This window comes from Apus apus, chromosome 4 (genome assembly GCF_020740795.1).
Source record: "Apus apus isolate bApuApu2 chromosome 4, bApuApu2.pri.cur, whole genome shotgun sequence".
NCBI classification, from domain to species: Eukaryota; Metazoa; Chordata; class Aves; order Apodiformes; family Apodidae; genus Apus; species Apus apus.
Window position 1 is genome coordinate 91,473,833 of NC_067285.1, and position 20,628 is coordinate 91,494,460.

At 38.6% G+C, this 20,628-nt stretch overlaps 1 protein-coding gene across 1 annotated transcript; it reads right to left on the bottom strand.

The window, feature by feature from the left end:
* Positions 1-574: 574 nt before the first annotated feature.
* Positions 575-18,535, bottom strand: KLB (klotho beta). The gene is made up of 5 exons (XM_051618980.1): positions 17,652-18,535; positions 9,072-9,579; positions 5,946-6,214; positions 3,217-4,360; positions 575-1,401 (listed from the first exon to the last, which is right to left on the bottom strand). The coding sequence occupies exons 1-5, from the start codon at positions 18,387-18,389 to the stop codon at positions 1,040-1,042; spliced, it is 3,021 nt and encodes a 1,006-aa protein (XP_051474940.1). The 5' UTR covers positions 18,390-18,535; the 3' UTR covers positions 575-1,039.
* Positions 18,536-20,628: the final 2,093 nt, after the last annotated feature.

A 20,628-nucleotide genomic window follows, 5' to 3' on the forward strand; every position in this document is an offset into this window, starting at 1 on the left:
TGAAAAGGCTGGCCAGCGTTAATTTAAAATCATGGCACAGTTCAGGGGAAACACTTCTTGGGCTCATTTTGAGAGGACCAACAACAGACCAAGTGAAACCCCTGGGTTTGGTCCCTGAAAAGTTTAAATGAGATTAGCGGTTTTGCTTATCTTTTAAAAGCAGGCAGCTTTTGTTTAATGCAGCAGTAGCTATAAACTCCTCTCATAGTTTTATTCCACCTATGGCTTGCACTGGCACTTGACTAGAGCTGATGATGGTATATATCTATTTCTGTGAAAAAGTGCAATTTAGAATTATATTAATCACTCTTGAGTAGATCAATAGTTACTATTTTTATGTTCTCTGCTAGTAAAAATGTTTACAGCTGCCCCTTTTTGGAGATGAAAAATAGTGATTGTGTGTTATTTTGACTTGGGTCCAATTATATTTGCCTAAAATGTTAGCATCTGATTTTCATCCAAGAAGTGAGAGATAAAGATGTGTTGGCTGATAACAGAGTTAACTTGGATTTGTTCTTTTAGATGTATCTTCAGAAGCTGGCCCAGCACATTTCATTCTTGGTGTTGTACTTAGTTGAAAGTTTGTGGGTGTTAAAAACACTTTTATTTGTAAACCTTAACAACTGCAGTTTCATGCTCAACAACATGCATTACATGAATATACATCACAGGATGCTCTGGTCCAAAGAGGATCATAGAAAAGTGCATATCAGTTCTCATGTGTATCTCTTTTCAAGTCAAACTGTTTGAAATGTTATTCTGAGGCACAGGAAAGTAATAAAATTTTCTTCTTTCTTTTTTTTTTTTTTTTAATAGATGAATTTTACTTCTACATACAGAAGGTGGATTGAAGTAATTTCACCAGAAAGAAATGTCATCATAGCTCTTCTTCCTGTGCATACAATTACTTTTATTTTCCAATGAAGTGTTTGGTATGTATGACTGGAGTGACTCACGTAGTTCTTTCCTACAGCGGCATCATCCTCTGTAGAATGCAAACAGTGATGGATCTCACTGAAAATGGGCTTGTGCCCCCTTCTTAAAATGAAACACAGATGTGCTGGATGCTTTTTGCCTTAAAACGTTTTCTTCTTTTTCTTTTGTGAAAAACAATAATGGTTAAAAGCAAGATAAGGGTAGAGAAAAGGCAGCAGGTAAAGAAGATTAATGGCTTCTTCTGAGAAATAAACAAGCAGAAGCTACACTGCTTTTCTTGGTTGGGGGGATCGCAGGCTGAATGATCAGTAGGAAAGCCGTTGTTGCTTATCAGGTTATTGTAAAATTGTATTGAAGGCTTCCCTTTCAAATCCGAAGTGAAGAATCCAAATCTGGGTTTAGATTTTTCTTCAGTCAGCTTAAATGCATAGTAGCCTTTAATCTTTACTTTATCAATGTAAGATGCTGTGAAGGGGGAAAAAATAAATGTTAATAAAACCTTGCATGACCTGCAAACCCTTTGGTAATGAGTTTAGGTTTCAAATTATTAACTAATTAAAAAGCATAGTTGTGCCATAAAATATTTACACTTACTGCTTCTAACAATACTCGGCTCCCGCTGTATTAAGTAGAATCATAGAATTGTTTTAGTTAAAAGGGATCTTAAAGATCATTGAGTTTGACCATGTCCCTAAGAAGAAATAGTGTATCATTGTTTTTTAAAAAAAAGTTAGAATTTGGGGATTTTCTGGGCCTGCTCTGTGAAAGCTGTGTTTGAACAGGGTTAGAGCTGGGAGCTTGCTTTCTTGGGAAAAGCCAGGTGTGTCTCTTTACTGAACCTAGCTGTGATGACTCAAGGGAGCAGCTGCTCATTTGTGCCATGACAGGAGCTTTGTGAAAATGCCTGCCCTGCTCCAAACTCAGCTGCATCAGCCCCACAGCATGCATGGCTGTATGCTGTACTGCTGCACCCAAGTATTGGGTGAAAATACTTCAATGAAATAATAAATAGCAGTTCTTGGTGAGTAAACATCTCTTCAATTCACGTATAAACAGATAGTATAGCTGGGGATGTAAGATTAGGCAAGAATGTTGTAAATTGGAGGATCTTTCTGTGAGTTACAAAGTATCGTGCTACCAGAAATTAATATGGGAATGCTATAAAGCGTTCTTTAAACAACCTTTTCCTTTAATAACCCCTCTATTTCAATAACTTACTGTTCTTTTGTTTGCAATGTGAAATTAGCACTGAAAATAAATCAGTAAATGCTCATTAGTCCTATTAATTACTCCTGTTAGTCCTTAGTAATTGAGAAAGAGCTAAGCACTGGAGGGGAATGCTCTGGTTCTTGTTGGTCTTTAAAAGCAATCTGAAGCCATGCCTAATCATGAGTAAAACCTGTCTCAGAGTTTCTTATACAGCTAGTTCCTAGAGAGGAGAAACCAGGATGTGTAGACTATGTTTGGGGACAGGTGCCTCTGAAAAGCTTTTAGACGCCCCACATCCTCATCAGGGATCTTGCTAGTCCTTGCCAATAGGGAGTGCCACTGAGGCCTGTCTGGTATCCTGTTGCTGCTTTCCTTTTAATGTTTGGAGGAAGAGAGAGAGGACGGGTGAGGTCCCTGCAACATCTCTCATACAAGAAACTATTGCTGAAGATCATTGCTTTGAACATTGTTGTCCTTCACCTCTGTAATTGTTATTAATTTTTCAATAAAGTGAAGAACTAGATTTCTGTAGGTGCAGAGTAGAAAGCAAGTAGTGTAACAGGACTAGAGTTTGACTCTCCCTTCAACAACAACTATAAAAATCTGGTGAGCTGCTCTGTTTTTTCTGTATGTCTCTTTAGGTCTTGGGCTTGCTTGTGCTTTCCTGTTCAATGACTCTAGTGCAGCAGCAAGGAAGGAGGCTCTGACCTTGCTTTGTAGAATAGAAATTAGAGTTGTCTCTTGGGAGTTGTTGAAGTGCTGTCTCCTACTAACTTCTGAACAATTACTGTGTATGCACACCCAGATGGCTTCTCACAGGATACAAAGAGCAGAAAAAGCAGCTGTGTTTGTGTTTCACATGAGGGCTTGATGCATTGCTTTGTGTTGTTATCTGCCCTGAGTGTGCCTGCAGAATCAGGCCCCTCAAGCAGCTGAATGCTGCTGGTTGGTTCCTGCATGTCAACAAGAGCTGCTTGTTGTCTGAGGCAAGTCTTAGGTGCTTGCTTCAGGCATGCCTGGGTCTGTGCCATGGAAATGGCTCTGGGGATCATTAATCTGTCATATACTCACCTTTCAAAACTTCTTGTATATATTTTCCCAGGTAATAATTTCTAAGTTCATCATTGTCTAAGGACTGGTCATCTATTCCATTTGCTGTGATGTAAATATCAATGTCACCATAGGTTTTTTTAATCCACTTGAGAACTTTGCGCAGTCCCCAAGGCACCACGGCCAGACGGGAAGGGGAGCTCAGGCAGGTGATATCCTGCAGAAACTGGATGTCACGATCAAATTCGTACTGACTCCCATTCTGAGGTTCGTGAATCACAAATCTGGTGGTGAAATGATTCAGTGCATAAAAGTCAGCTGCACCTTTGACAAGCTGCTTTTCCTCACTTGTGAAAGATGGCAACAAAGAGTGTGATAGGCCTTTTCTGTTTTTAAAGCCAATGTAGTCCCTCATGGTAGCTGGATACTCCCCAGTCTTAAATATGGGATCAGCAAACCAGCCTATTTCAAACTGAAGAAACCTGTTGGCAGCTTTCAAATGAGATTCAGAGTAGGGGTTGGCAGGCTCAGCCCAGTCCGAATGCAGGGACAGGGACACTTTGCCATACTGCACGGACCGGTACTGCTCGTTGTATGTTTTCCAGGCCATGGCATGTGCTATTAACAGGTTGTGTGCGGCCCGGTATGTGTCATTGCTGCTCCTATTGTAGACGTCGCTCAGCCGGTTAGGCTCGTTTATTGTAATCCAGAGTTTCACCAGATCACCAAGTTCCCGAAAACATAAAGCAGCATAGTCTTGAAAAGCGTAGGCAGTAGACTGGTTCAACCATCCTCCTGTCTGCAGCAAAGGCCCTGGCAGGCCCAGGTAAGCGTGAGTTGGGTAATATAAAGTGACCATGGACTGAACATTGAGTTTCAGTGCTTCGCTAATCACACATCTGTAATATCTGAGAACTTGCCTGTTGACTACAGACACATCTCCATTGGGTAAAATCAGTGACCAGTCAAGTGCAAATCTGTAATGGGTGACTTTCATTTTTTCCAGAAGGTCAAGTTGCTTTTTAATACTGACAAAATCTGTGCATTGTGCTGGTCGTGTTTTTAGCTTCACTCCTTTAACTTTGTGCAGAAGCCCATCTCCCGTGACATTCCAGAGGTACAGGCTGGAATCACAGAACTGTGGTGAGGAAGCAACAGATTCTGCCTGTGAAAATAAAACAGGAGCTTACAATGGGGTTTAATTAAATGAATACCTGCTTATAGTCTGCATTCCTGCCTTTGACTGTAGGATTAGTGCTGGATGTCAGATGCTCTGAGGGCAAGAGGGTAACTGACTCACCTTTGCTTGTGCTAGTGGTTGTCTTACCCATCCTGTTCCTTCATTTACAGAGAACATTGAAATTGCACTCTCCTTTCTATTCAGCTACACGCTGGCATCTGCCCAGCCACCAGCCTACACAACACATATTTTTGCACAGATAATCTCCTGGATCAGCTTCACTCTGGTCACGCAAACAGCAGTTCTCAAGCAGCTGGCAGGAGAGCCAGGAGGTAAGAACAAGCACTGGGGGATACATGAGGCAGGCACGGATTATTTTGGCACTGCTGCTGAGATCAAACTTGTGAAACTGGCACAGTGTTCCCTTGTCTTACTGGTAGTCCTGCCTGTGCAAACATCTGACACAAACAGCTTGTAGTGTTTAATATTAGTTATCTTTAATCTACTAGTTGACAAGGTTAGCACAGGATGTATCTTGTGTAGCACAGATATTTTTTTACTATTTCAATTTTTAAAAATGTTTTTGTAGGATTTTTAATACAGTATCTTGAAGTTCAAACTATTTAGACTCAATCTGATTGTGGTTTTTTTAAATAAAATTTACTTGTCCATGCTATATGTTTCCTCAGAATGATGTAACAAAATATTTAGAAGCTTTACTTTTTTTTTTTTTTTCCCTCTGGTTGTTGGTGAATAGGTTAAATGATAGAGTTTTTATGTTATTTTTTGAGGCTGATGTTGTTCATTGGACTATCTTTCTGTATGCAATGACAAAAAAAAAAGAGTATCCCAACACTGGCCATCCATATGGTTGGCTTATCTACCACATTTAAAGTAGAACTAGGTACTTGTAGGAACCAGTCTGGGAAAAAAGTGATACGATCTGTTTTCAAATGGCAGCTCAGCTGATAAAATCCATATGTTGATTATTTTCACCTGTGTTATAAGCCTTTTTAAAGAACGACTTGTTACACACTTGTCTAATTGGCACTGAGAGCCAGGCTCAACCCAGGAATCTGTTTCTGCCTTGTTCAGTAGCTTTAGACAAGACCTTGAGCCTGCAGGTAGCTCTGCTGCCACCAGCGTAACCACCTTGTCCCTGCCCTGTGGCACCCTGCCCATCACACTGTTGTAGGCATCCCTAAGGCCACATTGTGAACTGTATTGGGAAACTCCCCTGGTTGAAAAATAACCTGGGAACAATTGGTCGGGGTCAACTTCTGGGTCTGAAATTTCCTGATCTGATCTGCCACGTGGAGACGCAAGCAGAGGGAAGGTGAGGAAAGGGCTCCAGCAGAGGGGTTTGCTGCTGCACCCAGCACTCTGTGACTAGCCCAGCCAAAAACCTGTGAAGTACATAAAAATGAAACTATGCCATTATGGCTAGGCTTAACTTCTATTTGCAGTGTGCATTGGGATTCCTGAATAAGCAGTGCCATATGCAGTTATTCACAAAGTAAAGCTGTTAATCACTCTGCATCCAGAGGCCTTCCCGTTATTCTACACTTACCTTTAGAACAGACTCGGTGATACCCCAGGAGAAGTCACAGGAGAACTGAGCTTGCAAGCTTGGGGTAGACTCCCTTGGGAAGAAGCCATTTTCCTGTATGATTTGTTTATAATACTGTGCAGATGACTTTGGAATCCTTTCCTTTTTTTCACTTTTGAAATCTACATAAAATAATCCACGCCTGATGTTGTAAGCATGTTGCCATTCAAAGCCATCGAGGAGTGACCAGGCTGTGTAACCAAACACATCTATGTTGTCGTATTTAATAGCTGCATAAGAGAAAATAACATCTATGAGTCTTGTATTTAGGACTCTTAACATATATAAGGGATATTTGTGAGGAAGGTCTATTCACTTTGAAAATCTTGAAGGTTTTCTCAACAGTCATAAGGTTATTGACCCATTGTAACTCATTGTAAAACTGTGACATACATTATATATCTTAGTCCTTATTAATTTAAAAAAATACATCAGTAGTTTCTTAAGAAATTAAATTACTGTAGAATGCTTTTTTCCTGCTCTGAGCAAACATGAAATATTACACCACATGCAGATTTCAAGTTGCATTTGATGATTTGCAGCTAATATATATAAATGAAATTAGAGAATCATGACTGAAAATTAAGGGTGCAACAGTTGATCTAGTTTGTGACTTTGTTGTGAAGCTAAAACTCTCCACATTTAGTTGAAAGACCTGTGTAAGCTCTAATATTTAGGAATGTCTTGAAAAATGTGTTAGTATGGGACAGGTAGTGACTTCAGAAGAAGCTGGGTTGGTCAGCCCAGAGACTGAAGTGCTTGATTTATTCACAGAACATGCATATTTCTTCAGTCAATTTTAATGTCCCTCCACCTTGCAAACAAGTATACATAAAATCTCTAACATATATGCAAAAGATGACAAAATGACTGCTTTCTTGGATGTGGAACCCAATTTACCAGAGAGGGAAGCAGATCTTCCAAAGCAGCTTCTCACTGGACACCAACTAACAACATTTGTTACCCACCTCCAGCATGTGCCAGCTGGCAGCGTGGAAGAAAAAAGTCCAAACTCCATGCTCAGTTATGCTACCTGCCTGTTGCCAGCTTTAAGCTAGGAAATAATGCAGGCAAACCCCTCACATTCTTATAAGGGCCAGAATATCAAGGGCAAAGCAGTGGCCAAGTGAAGTTTCCTGAGGATTTTGACAGTAATCCATATTTTACTTGTAGTTCACTGAGAATACGCCAAGGAACAAAAATGAAATATTCTGATTTAAAGTTCTGTTCTCACCCAATATGCCTTGCCTCATTTTTCTCAGAACATTTCACTTTGCATAATTTTCTATTTCCAACTTCAGGAGGAGGCAGTTTTGCACAGAACTTGTATTCATGCAGCAGAGTAACAAGCTACCAGCAGTACTGTTGTAGTTAAGTATGGTATTTTACAGGCTGCTGGATGAAGAATTCAGAAGGGCCAAGAGCTTGCAATGTGGTGATATGAGAAGCTGAGAGACAAGGTCAGAACACTGGTTAGGAAATGAGGGAATGTAATGAAGCAATGAAATGGCATGTATTTTCAAGAAAAGCAATTTCTAAATATTAGGGAAACCATGGGGGGAAGAAAAAAAAAAAGTCTGAAAATATCAATTGCAAAAGATGGAGAATGATATAGAGGATAAAGAAATGGGCCATAAGGGCCTTGCAAGTAAAGATGAAGTACTTAATGTTTGCAATGAGGAGGGTTGAACAAATGGAAGTAGACATGTGGGGACAGTATAAGTGATAAATGAGAAAAAGTTGTTTTTTTTTCTAGAAACATACTGAATGAATGGGGGCTAAATTTAATTGCCAGAGCAAAAGGTGGTGCATGCCTGGATGAGAGTTTTTGGCTGTTTAAATGGGTAGGGAAAAAGCACTACTTTATCTATATTTTGTGGTAAGAAAAGTTGTTAGGCAGATGGTAGGCAGAGATCCTGTGGATCTGTGTGAGGTATGTTTGTAGCATTGTCTGCAGTGATGCTGAAAGGTGAGGGCAGAAACAGAAGCTAGGCTCCTCACTGAACGTTGGAGTGGGGGTGAAAATATCCTAAAAACCACAGGGATGGCTGGGGGCAGCAACAAGGGGCTGAAGGCAGGAGAGGTCAGGACTTAATTAAGCTTCTTTTGTCACCAGAGGTAAAATCCACTGAAGCAGATCTCAAGGCATTTGTGTGTCTGCTATAGGTGGAGCCTTGGAGTCCCTCTGCAGATACTTCCAGTATCAAGAGGCATGCGCAGCCATTAAGAAGCTGCAGTTTCAGTTGTGTCCTTGTATCTTAAGTGGGGTCAGTTCATTGCAACAGTGATGTTATACGTCTGTATTTTCATGACTCACAGTACCCTAGGATACAGACATGCTACAACATTTACAGCACTCTCCTAATAGCCTGTGATGTGTTATCTTAACAGCCACCATCCCATTACAATTTGGACTATAGCAATGATGTTTTGAAGTTAACATGACCTAATTGATTTTGCTGCAAACAGCAAATTTATATCTGACTTTTCTGCAAGTAAAAATTAAAGCTTTTGCCTTCAGAGAGCACCTGTGTTGTGGCTTTATGAAGGGAAAATACCAAGATTAAAAGTGTGTCTTTAAAATATCTATATTATCTCTATTGGGCATGTAATAATCCTGAAGAACAATTGTCCTCCTCCTGCTGATTTCTTTCATGCATTTGACACTGGAGTAGGACTCTAGCATGTCAATGACAGTCTCTAGTCACAGTCTCATTTTCCTGCTGCCAAGGTATGTTTCTGCACAAAGTTTTTACAGTTGGGCTGCCAGCAGTGAAAAGTGATATAAAATAGATTTATTTATTTTCATCAATTTCTGACTCAGTTTTGCACATATTTAGCTTTATAATCCAACACAGATGTTGGACCTCAGCTTTCTGGAACATGGACTATATTTTTTTCTGTGTTTGTACAACACTTAGCACCAGTAGATCCTGATCCATGACTTGTACTCATGCAGTATAAACAATTAATAATTAACTTGGTTGCCATTATCTTATTTTTAAAAATATTAAATCATTACAGAGTGAAATATCAAATTATGTTAAAAAACTCTCTGAAAACCAAGCAACTAACTTATCTACAAACCTTGTAAAACCTTATTAATGAAGTTTTTCATCATGTAGATGGCTGTGGTGTCATCTGTTTTCACATGGCTGTCAGTGAACCAGCCATTCTCCGCAATCAAGATTCGAGGACTGTTGTATTCCAGTTTAATCCAGTTCAGTACTTCCCTCAAATTAAGTGACAAATTTTGTCCCATTTTTGGAAGAGTGCTTGGAGGTTTAAAGTTATTAGGACCAAAGGAAAATGCAAAGAAGTCAGCTGTTCCCTTTATGTAGTTTTTCTCATCCTCGGTAAAGTGTGGCAAAAACGATAATTCATTTTTCAGTTCTTCTGGATAATCCCCATCTCCATGGATGGGTTTGGCAAACCACCCCAGTACTCTCTCCATAGACTGCTGACACTTAGAAATGTCCGACTCATCTTCTACTTTGTTAGGTTCGATCCAGTGGGATCCCAACACTATGGACATCATCCCCTTCTGATACGGTTGAAAGTGTTTTTTGTAGTTATGCCAGACTTGTGCATGAGCCTGAGGAGCGAAAAATAACATTAAATAGCAGTAAATCTCTCCAGGTGTAGGTAGCTAGACAGGCAGGTAGCTGGATCTGATTCACTGCAGACTTCTGTGGCAATATTAACTAACAAACACAATAACTGTAATTCTGAAAGGCACCTCAAGATGATGGTAATGCACAGTATTTTTTGTGGGCTGTTCCTATGATATCATAGGGCTGTGGCTTTTTGCCTTTTAACATGGGTCTAAATTTCAGGAGAGGTCCCAGCAGGGGTGTGAATGGCTGCTATGTGGACACTTTGGGACTACACAGCTGTTGATGGTGAGATTTGAACCCCATGATCTAGACTGTCCCACCTAGGTCTTTCTTTGTCAAGCAGTGATTGGTGATAGGGTTAAAATTTTAAACCATCATTACAACTGATACATAAGTTACGCATCTCAAATTAAGTTTCCTTTGTCAGCGTTGGGTCTGTGCCACTGAATGCTCTGTGCTACGGGGTTTACCTGGATTTCCTCTGATCAAGCCACATCCACCTCATACTCTTCTTGGGATGCACTTCTATGTGTTTTTGTTTGGCCTAATCCTATGAGTAAATGTGCATGAGACTTGCAGAGTCCTTAAATGTAAAAAATTAGCGAAAGGACCCAGCTGCAAAGTTTGAACCCAAATGTCAAATTTCATAGTTCTGTGTGAGCACTTTGATCTTGGATTTTAGTTAATTTCTTCTTTGAAGCTGCTGTAATATTTTTTCTGACATTAACATGCCACAGTACAGGAAGAAGCTTGTTCCTTTTAAGTGTTCATTTTGAAAGCGACACCACTTTGGTTTTAGAAGGAAATTTGGCAGCAGTAGTTCATAAGATCTGGCATGTTTTAGTATGCATAGTTGGCTGAATATTGGCTTCCATAGGACAGACAGAAGTTTTGCTATTTGTGTTAGCAACAATGAAAGCATACCCTGTATCACATTCTTCCTGACTATCATAATGTTTTAGAAGGTTAATATTGCCACACACCAGAGTTACCTTCAGATGTCACATTGCTAATTACTTCAGTAAGAGAATACAGCAGTCAAAATTTACATGAAAAAAGGAATACATGGGAGACTGAAGAACCACCAGCATTGTCTGAGTCCCACGGGAAAAGAGAAGAGCTCAGGTGTCAAGTGAAGGGTGGTGCTGGATTGCAGGTGAATCATGGCAAAGGATCTGACACGGGGGAGGGAAGTTGACCTCTCCCAGCTGAGGAGTTGTCAGGTAACTCAGGGTTTACATTATTTCTGACATGTGGCTCTATACTCTTAAGCTGGAAAGAAAGTAACTGTTTACACCCAGAAAAAAACATTGAGAAACCTTGTGAAACACTTAGGGTGCCGAGTTAAATGGACATCATTACCAAACCAAACAGCACTGCTTACCTTTGACAATACGTTCAATGAATTTATCTGAAACACACAGCCTTGACAGTTTAAAAAAAAGACCTGATGTCAGGTAGATATTTGGTTAGGCTAGGGAGTACCAAAGAATTACAATTTGTGAAATTTTGTGCATCAGTTGTTTATAGTTTCTAAGGTCATGCTCGAAACATTTGTTCAAGGCCTGTCTTTGAAAATACTGATAAAGTAACATTAACCTTTGAAATGCAGGTTTTGTGGCTGAACAGGGAAGCCAGCAAAATTGTACTCAAGAGGCAAAATGCAAGACACAGTTAAAATATTATAAAATGGATTTCTTACCACCTCCTCAGTTAATCCTCACCATGCTTTTCCAAAGATCCCTCCGGCCTGGGATGGTTGCTGTGCCCAGGCTTGCTTTGTTTTCTGCCTCTAGTAATTACTCACCTGTTAGGATATTTTTTTCCCCAGACACAGGCTACAAACACCACTCTTTAATCAAAGGTATATGGATGCATTGGCTTAACAAGAAAATCTCTGCTGAACTAATGTGTATTATTATGAACAGTGCCAAGCAGTATGAAAAGAGCACCAGGTGAATCTGAGCAATCGCACATTTCTAGGTGGAGAAAGATGGCTTTGCCAAAACCCAGCTATTTAGAATGTAGTATTGACATGTAAAAGACAATCAAGGACAACTCATTGTATTCATATGCATCTTCAGGAGATGGATTAGAAGAAAGTAAAGTTTTGTTAAATATAATGTCTATAGTAGAGAATACAGCCACAGGTTTAATTCTAAACGAGTGGACATTAGGTACAAAGAAGTACATTTAATCTGACCAAGATAGGATCCCCATACACAAATTCATATATATCACTGATGTATCTTAATTCTGAGGGTAAACTCGATTGGAAAAAAAACAGTCACTCTGTCTATAGTAAGGGTTTTTACAGATGTAGCAGAGACAACAGCATTTGCTTGTCTATAATTCTTTTCTAAGTTGTTAATTATCTGTAAAGCAGCTTAACATTCTCAGACGAAAGGTGTTTGCTAAGTGCAAACTATTGTTAATGGATCAACAGATTAATATAATTTGTTTTGTAAGACCACATATGAAAGAAACATCCATTTAAAAGCTTTAACATACATTAAATTGTCTGTTTTGAGTAAATGTTGACTAATCTTTTTTCAGTTAGAGTTTAATCCCTAATCTTTCACTTTCCTTGTTAGATCAAGGACAAATGTCAAGGCTAAGTACACAGTGAAAGCAGAATCAATATTGTGTATTTATTTTAGATATATGTATGACACGTTAATTTCAGCATATTGTCCTACTATTAATATGAAAATTATTCCATAGACTTGAAAGTCACATAGAGTGCTTAGTATTAACCCTATAAAAAACAGCTAGATAAGATTAGTCAATTTAATAAAATCAAGACAACGGTCTTGTTCTCCTTTCTTTCTGAAATATTCTCCTACTCCTTCAAACTCTGATCCTTTAATTTAGCATGTATATACAAAAAGAGCTTACTATTGAAAGACAAATACTTTCAAATTCTTGAGAAATGTTAAAATCAAGCCGTTTTCTTCAATGTCTCAGCAATTAGGACACAAAACAATGTCAGTGGTATATGAAGTTTTTTTAGTATGTTGGAGAGCAGGAAGATTTGGCAAAACTAGAAATAAACAATACTAATAAAATGATTCTGTTAGTGTGACTAATTTTGTTTTTTAAACCATCAAAAACTAGAATAGAGAGGCTGATAAGGATAGCGTTATACATCACAGTTCAAGGCCCTTTTGGGCTGTGGTAGAAATGACTCGTGATCAACAGCGCTAAAGCCCTCATTTTGCAAACCAACTCTGAAGCTCAAGCCTTGTGAAGGAAAAAAGAATGCTTGAGATGTAGGCAACTGAATTTCTGAGAGCATGGGGAGACTGAGGTGTTACTATCAAATTTGTATGCCAACCATCTTGCATTTGAAGTGGGTTTTTGGACCATTTCCAAGAAGTGTAAGAAAGCTAACCTGAAAATAATTAATCATACCAAAAAGTGTCAGTCAGGGCTGAATTTTCACATAATCACCAATGGATACTACAGTTTGAAAAATATCCCAGAAGAGACATTTATAAGCATAGACAATTCTGCTGTCCAACCTAGAGCCATACTGCATGGAGACATTTTTCTCCTCCAGTAAGAAACACTGGCACTGGTATAGCTTAATCTTTAAAGAACCTGTGGAAAGGAGGTCCCTGTAGAGGAAGGGAAGGAAGTGTATGGTTGGATGTAGAGATAAGAATTATTCCCCATTAATTAGTAGAAATTTGTTTTTAAGGAGAATGAATTACAGGACTTCTCTGGGACATGCTCATCGAAAGATCCCAAAGGCAGCCGTGTCCACAACTTGATCCTGGCATAGGAGAGGCAGGAGTAATGCAGCTGGGGACAGAGAGGAACCTGGTCTATGATGGATCTATATGGAGACACCATGTTTGGAAGGGAATTTATTGCTTTTTCTCAGTATGTGATATGAAGGTTTCCATGAAAAAAGTGAAAAGATCTTATTCTGATAGTTTTCTCCTGGGCTTTTCTGCCAGATGGAAAGGAGTGTGAATGATCTTTAACAGGAAAAAAAAAAAGCACCTCTTTCTGCCTGGTACCTAGCAAATGCAGAACTGCCTAGAGGGCACTGATACAGAGGACAAATAAGACAGCTTGGTCTGCAGTTTGTGATCTTTACAAACTTCTATCTAAGTATAAAAGAGCTCCAGCCACAATTATTCACTTGCTTTATATTTTCTTGCTTCCTGACAGATTTACTTATTGTTAAATCAAATAAATCTGTCTAATTTTTCCACACGCAGTTTTTGTCTTCTCTGCCTCAGTGTGATGCCTGCCTCTGGACCAAGCTCAGTCTTTGTATCTTCCTTGATGTGTCTTTCAGATGTTGCCTAGCAAGTTACATGTTGTCATTTAATGTCTTCTGACTTTGTGAAGTACAGTCTCTTCCAATGAAGAGATACACTTATGATGGCCACTCTCCATCTGGTATAAGATTCTTCATGCTCCTCATGTTAGTGGTAATGATCATACAATTGAAGAGAGATTGATCTTAGCTACTTATAACTGATAAGGATCAAACTTCAGCTTTCCTAATAATTTCCACGGAAGTAGTATCAGGTCCTTTAAAATGATCAGTAGCAATTATTATGCTCTGTATGAAAAGCATACACAGTAATATGCAAATACATTTTTAAACTGAAATTTTGAGCAGTCCTGTGGATTATTTTCTCCACGTGGATCTCCCAAGCACCCTGATTAGCAGCCTTTGCTTCTGCATCTGCCAGCCCTTTTAATGGGTCTTGAATAGCAAGGCCCATGTAAAAGGCAGGACTGTCCCTTAAGTAGATGTATCTGGGACATTCCCTTAAAAAGATGCAAGGCACAGAAGGACAGCACAGATCCTAGGTAATACAGTATCTGCAATGCCTTTTCTTAGCCAATACTACAGGACTCTGGGGCTTGATGAAGATAGACAAATCCAACTTTTGTTGAAAACCTTAATAAAATAATTATCTACCTAATTACCTACCTGAATGAATTCACAGAAGCAGATAATTTTTTAACCAATTCTAAAATGCATGGACTTTTTTCTGATGCCAGCCAATTATTTGAGTGTTAAGATGTTGGATTTCTTCAGTCTACTAAGACTGATAGTTTAAAATTAAGAGAAATTTCTTCAGCCCTCTTCTAGACATACAATAATCCCCAGCAACTTTCAAACTGTTCTTACAATAAAATAATCCAAAGTAAAAAAAAAAAAAAAAGGCAGAGGTTTACAGCTGGTTATATTGCTTTTTCTATGAAACTTAACTTCTGTTTATGCTTGATATATCACATAAAAGAAGTCCTTTGTATAAATGGCAATTAGTTCTCACAAGACTACAACTGCAACAATGCACTGGTAAATGAAACTAAAAGTAGGACCCATGAGAGAGCCTCATTTAGTTTATCCAAAGGTACTACAAAAAGGCTTTTGAGAATGATTATTCAGCAATTTGCTATGTAACAGTGGTGGCCTGAGTAGTTAACAGATTAAAACTGTTTTTCCTGCTCAGCATATTTCATGGGTGGACCCAGTAATGTACATAGGGTGGCACGGAGAATATTGTCTTTCAACAGCCTGTCCAAAAATTACACTCTGTTATGGACAACAATGTGGCTCTTCCTAAAGCTACTGAAATAAATGGGAATCTTCAACAGTTTTAACAGGCTTTGCCTCATACTGCTGACACCTGTAATTTCTGGGAGGACATTTTTTCTTTGCAGGGGTAAATTAGAAGGTAGCCGTAACACAATGTCTGAGAAACAGATTTGTCTATGCCCGCCCTGAAATAAAGCACCATATGCAGTCTCTTTAAAAACAGATTCTTACAATATCCCCTGCCTCTCAAAGGAGAGACATTTCACAACACATCAAGTCTGATTATGCATCAATACATCATATGAATATGGTATTGTCAACAATACTAAACAAACTGAACATTTAGAGATGCACAAAAATCTTTGAGAAAGATTCTGGCTAGTTGGCTTGAAACATGTAATCCCATCTATGACTTCAGTGGAATGACTGGCTTTATTACATTTTGTTAAGAAAAAAGAAAAAAAAAAAAAGTATATATAAGAGTTGACTCATGTCACCTGGTACCTCAAATGCTTTCATTCCACCTCAAACTCCAAACTTCAAAATCCAGTTCCTCAAATATATTACTACAAATTTAAGATTCTTTACAGGGACCTAAAATCTTCAGAAGTTTTACAGTGCTACAGGATAAAACTGCTAATATATTACGTAATGTTAATGGGACTGTAAGAAAGATACAATACAAAAATAATTTCTGCCTGAGAATAATAAAATACGAGTTAATGGATTGTGTATTGCTGGAATTCTCATTAACTTTTTAATTTAAGTTATTTAATTTATACTTAGCTTCACTGACTTTAAAACTAGAACCAACTTACCAAGTCTGAGAGTTAAATAATATTGACCAAGAAACTTAGGTCACTAATTTATATATCAGACCCAGCTGTGCTTGGCTTCCTGGAACAGCCAATTGATTCTCCAGCAGAGAAATGTGCTTTGTGCTGCTTACATGGGTTTGACTGAGTGAGAAAAGGCAGAGACTGTCTAGTTGGTACCCAGTTTTGATTGTGCCACTCACAAATTAAGGCAAGGAATGTTACAGACTTGCATTGTACCTTTTACATTTATTATGTAAAATACATTTTATCTAGTTCTTGAAAATAAAAAGAATGAACACCAGTTCTCTTTGAGATGCTTCACAAATCTCTATAGTTAACTCATTCTTGTGCTAAATTGGAAATCAGTTAGTGACTCCAGATGCTTGATGATTTTTTCTATGTATAAAACTTCTACTGACTGGAACACGAATTCTCTGAAAAAGGAGATTCTGCAGGTTCAAGCCCAGAATCAAATACAAGAACTAGAAATGGTCAGTTGTGAATATTTTCCCCACATGCACACTTTTTCTGTAGAACAAATATATTCAGATTTGCTAATTACATTTGTAATGTGTGGTAGGTGGTTGAAAATTTCTCATGTGACAGCTAGGAATAGTTTGAGCAGGGGCAATTATAATAGCTGCTCTATCAAACAGGACAGGATAGTGAATGCTGCATGAAGTACTTTGAGCTTTACAGATGAAAAAGATGTCATATTGCTATTGTTAATTCTTACCTTAAACTGCTGGTATTTGAAATTGTTTTAAATTATAGCAAGAGAAAATAAGAATACAAACACTCCTATGCACAGGAGCTAGCTACTCTGTAGAATTAAATTAATAATCTATCAGAGCAGATGCTGTAAACTCTGTAATGCTGTTGAGAATACCACGAACATCTGCACTTTCTCGTTAAGTCTTTAGTCCACTTCAGACTTCTCTTTTTGACCTTCCCAAAGAAAGAATACTATGAATTGAGGATCTAGTACTGCAGCTGTTGAAGCTATTGATCACAGGTTGATGTGTAATTCTGTGGAAGACAACTGATAAATCAAGTAAGACTTAAAATGTTAAGAACATAATGGAAATAATGTAATTTTGAAACACTCATATACTGAAGGGGACACTTGTTTTCTTCCAAACCCAAGAACTGCTGACCTTGCTAGTTCAGCGATAAAAATTTTGCAATAAGATCTTACTAATCTAGAACTTTATAAATATATATATATACTGTGCTTATGTATACATACTCTATTGCTAGTAGAATTGATCCAATACAGAAATGCAAAAAAATTTCATTTTAAACTAATAGAATAGTCATTCAGTGTAGCCGAATGAATAGTCATGTCATTGTGTTTAAATATATTAAAAGAATAAAGAAGGAAAAATCATGCTCTTTAATAGCCAGATTTTATAGGCAAAACCTAGTTTAAATTAAGTAACAAACAAGCACTTTAAAACAAATAGTTACTGAGTCAGCTTCTGTGAGAAGAACAATAAAATAAACATAAGGATTAAAAAAAGTCTGTCTTAGCTAAGGATTATTTCTTGGTGTTTTCATATTCCTTGATTTTTAAAAAAATATTTACTACATGATTGATTCCTCCCATCATGTCCCATAGAGATGCAAGATAATTTTGTAAAATCTTACTATACTGTACCTTGATCAAATTGTGTCCTACAGAGTAGACAGTTGTTATTTTCCCTCTCTCTCCAGGAGCATGAATACCTGTGCCATACCCATGCCAAGCAACTAAATATGGATTGTGGATTGTAATCCAGTACTTAACACGATCCCCAAAGGTCTGGAAGCAAAAGGTGGCATAGTCATTGAAGATATCGATTACTGATTCATTTTTCCATCCCCCATATTTTTCTTGCAACATCAAGGGCAGGTCCCAGTGGTACAGTGTAACCATGGGGTCAATATTTCTGTAGAGTAGAGAGTCAATAAGGGTGTTATAATACTGGAGTCCTTTTTCATTGGGAGCTGTTACCACTCCAGTAGGAAAAAGTCTTGACCATGAAATTGAAAACTGGTAAAAACTAACTCCCAAAAAATCCAGAGCAGACAAATCTTGGTCCAACAAGGTGTAACTGTCACTGGAGGCATCCACGCTGTCAGCGTCCTGGAACTCCGAGTGGATGAACTGGTCCCAGACAGAGGAGCCTTTCCCGTCCTTCCTCCAGCTGCCTTCCACCTGGAAAGCCCCTGTCCCTACACCCCAGAGAAACTCTTTGGGGAACATGTCATACGAAAACATCTGTGTTTCACTCACAGGGCTGAAGTGGGGATCCTTTTTCCATACAGATCTTCCCTCTCCCACAAGCCCAGTAACTACCTTTATGAAAACTAAAGTCCAAAATGCAACCAGTATCTCCAGGCGTCGGCCACACATCGTGCTGGTTTATAGCGCCAGTGTTAAGAGTCAGATTTCTTGGACTGACGCTGAAAAAAAACATTCATTTTCTGGAGTCCCCGTCATGAAGACTGTCTTCATTTGGTACGAACTGCTGGAGTGTCTTATCAGAGGTTCACTAAAAGCTTGTGCTTGTAAACGTCCTTGTCAATGATTAGCCTGAACTGTGAGACCTGGAACAGGTCAGAGAATGGCGTAATTTTTAGAGAGGTGGGCTCTGTATGACTACTGAGACACCAGGCTGGCTCCTTACTGCACGAAAATAGCTTCCCTGAACAATATAAACACTAGTAACTGATTTATCATTATTTAAAGCTCAGTCATTCGATACAGGTGACAGAGAATGCTAAGAAGTTATCCTTTACTCTTCATGCAGCTGTATTTAGAGGAAACATGGCAGGAATATAATTCAGACTACATAGTCTCCCATTAAAAGGTGCTTTATCCTTCTGTATAATTGGCTGGAAGTGCAGTACATCATTCCTCAGTCCTGCCCTGCTCAAACATCCTACTTTTGCTGAAAAATTCTCCCTCATGGGAACCCATAGGAAGTTTTGTTGCGGACGAGAGATACACACACATCCTACCAACTGTGTAAAAACTCAAAGCAAGTAAATGTCTTTCAAATGCATGTGATCGTTTTTCTAACCAATAAAAAAGTCAACTGTACAGCTCTATGTACAGCAGCAGTACAAAACTGACAGGGGGTCTGTTCCAGTCCTTCAGCAATTTTCCTAGGGTTCTTCAAATAAACACAATTAGCAAAGATAATTGGCCCTGAAATATGCTATTTCAGTACTGATTAATTTAACAGTCTTGGTATTCACAACTGGGGCATCAGTACAGCGAATATTTTACAGAGCTGTTATGCAATATAATTTCATCTTTTAACAACTTAAAATTACAACAAAATTACATGTTGACATATAGTCAATTTACTAAACACAGTCAGATTGATGCCTGCCATTTTTGCTCTTCTTGATATACAGTAATATAAAATGTACCCCCACTTAGACCACAGTTGTTGAAGAGATTGATGGAACATGACAACAACGTGAAGTAACCTCACATGCAAGAAAAATACACACAGAAATCTGAACATGAGAACAATTTACCACTTAAGTATAGTACTGTGCTCAGTTTAATTAGCCTTGCTGACATGAAAGGACATTAAAGTCCAGATGGACTGCTGGGCTACTGCTGCTTTACTGCTCCTACCTGCGAGCATACTGCGGGCTGCCTGGGTGTCTTTTCCCAGCACTGCACAATGCCATTCAGACATGCCTTTATATAACAATGAAGCTGATAAAGCAATAGAAGATGGAATATATTTTATGTATGTTTATTTTTATGACAAACAACAAAACAGTTACCTCAGTGCATCTTTACAGCATTTCTCTGCAGCGCCTTTATGAAGCAATGAAAATCATATAGTTACTTGAATTTGGAAGGATGTTTTGGTTAGCTGAGCAGAGCTGGGGAAACACTGTGACTATTAATTGGAAAAACATTTAGCACAGATGAGTGAGATGTGAGCAGGGGCTGTTGACACATAAAGGTGCAAAAGGAGGGGAAGTGGAAGGAATTAATTATTGCACTAGCTCAAACAGCAGAGTTGGTACAGGCTCCAACCCTGCTGTTGTACACAGATGCTGCACAGTGGGATTTCCTGCCTCTGGCCATGCATTTAGTGAATAAATCTGGTTTCAGAATGAATCAAAGCTGGGAGAGGCTGAGGTCTCCAGGGAAGCTGCTATGACTGCTATAGTAGGTAGGAAGCCTAATCATTATTCAGTTAAATTCTCAGCTATCAAATTTCCTTTCCTATCTTTACTCCTGCCAAGGCAAGAGATTCAAATTACAAAAACAGCTTTTCACTTGACCACAGAAAATATATTCTTGTTTTAGGGGCTTAGCTTGAAAACCTGGGGTTTGACCTGTAGAAATGCTGAACACATTAGTCAGAAGGAATAGTTTAGACTGTATGCAATGATAGACTGAGTATCCAAGTTAAGACACATTCATTCTGCCTAGATATGCAAATGAAGGCAGAGAAAAGACCTAAAGACAAAGTTCACCTAGCTGCTCAGATCTACTAGTGCTAGTAGATCTTACTAGCTTACGTAATGGCCCTCAACAGTGACGCAAACCAAACACTTCTCTTTACCTATACCTTTACCTTATACAGCAAGAACTGTTTGAGATGGGATCAACTCTT

Bases quoted from the DNA above. Each gene is read 5' to 3' on its own strand.
- KLB (XM_051618980.1), bottom strand. From the start codon at position 18,389: ATGTGTGGCCGACGCCTGGAGATACTGGTTGCATTTTGGACTTTAGTT. The intron at 4,361-5,945 runs GTAAGTGTAGAA...TTATTTTCACAG, and splicing joins TCACCGAGTCTGTTCTAAAG to GCAGAATCTGTTGCTTCCTC. The intron at 1,402-3,216 runs GTGAGTATATGA...CCCCCTTCACAG, and splicing joins TATACAAGAAGTTTTGAAAG to CATCTTACATTGATAAAGTA.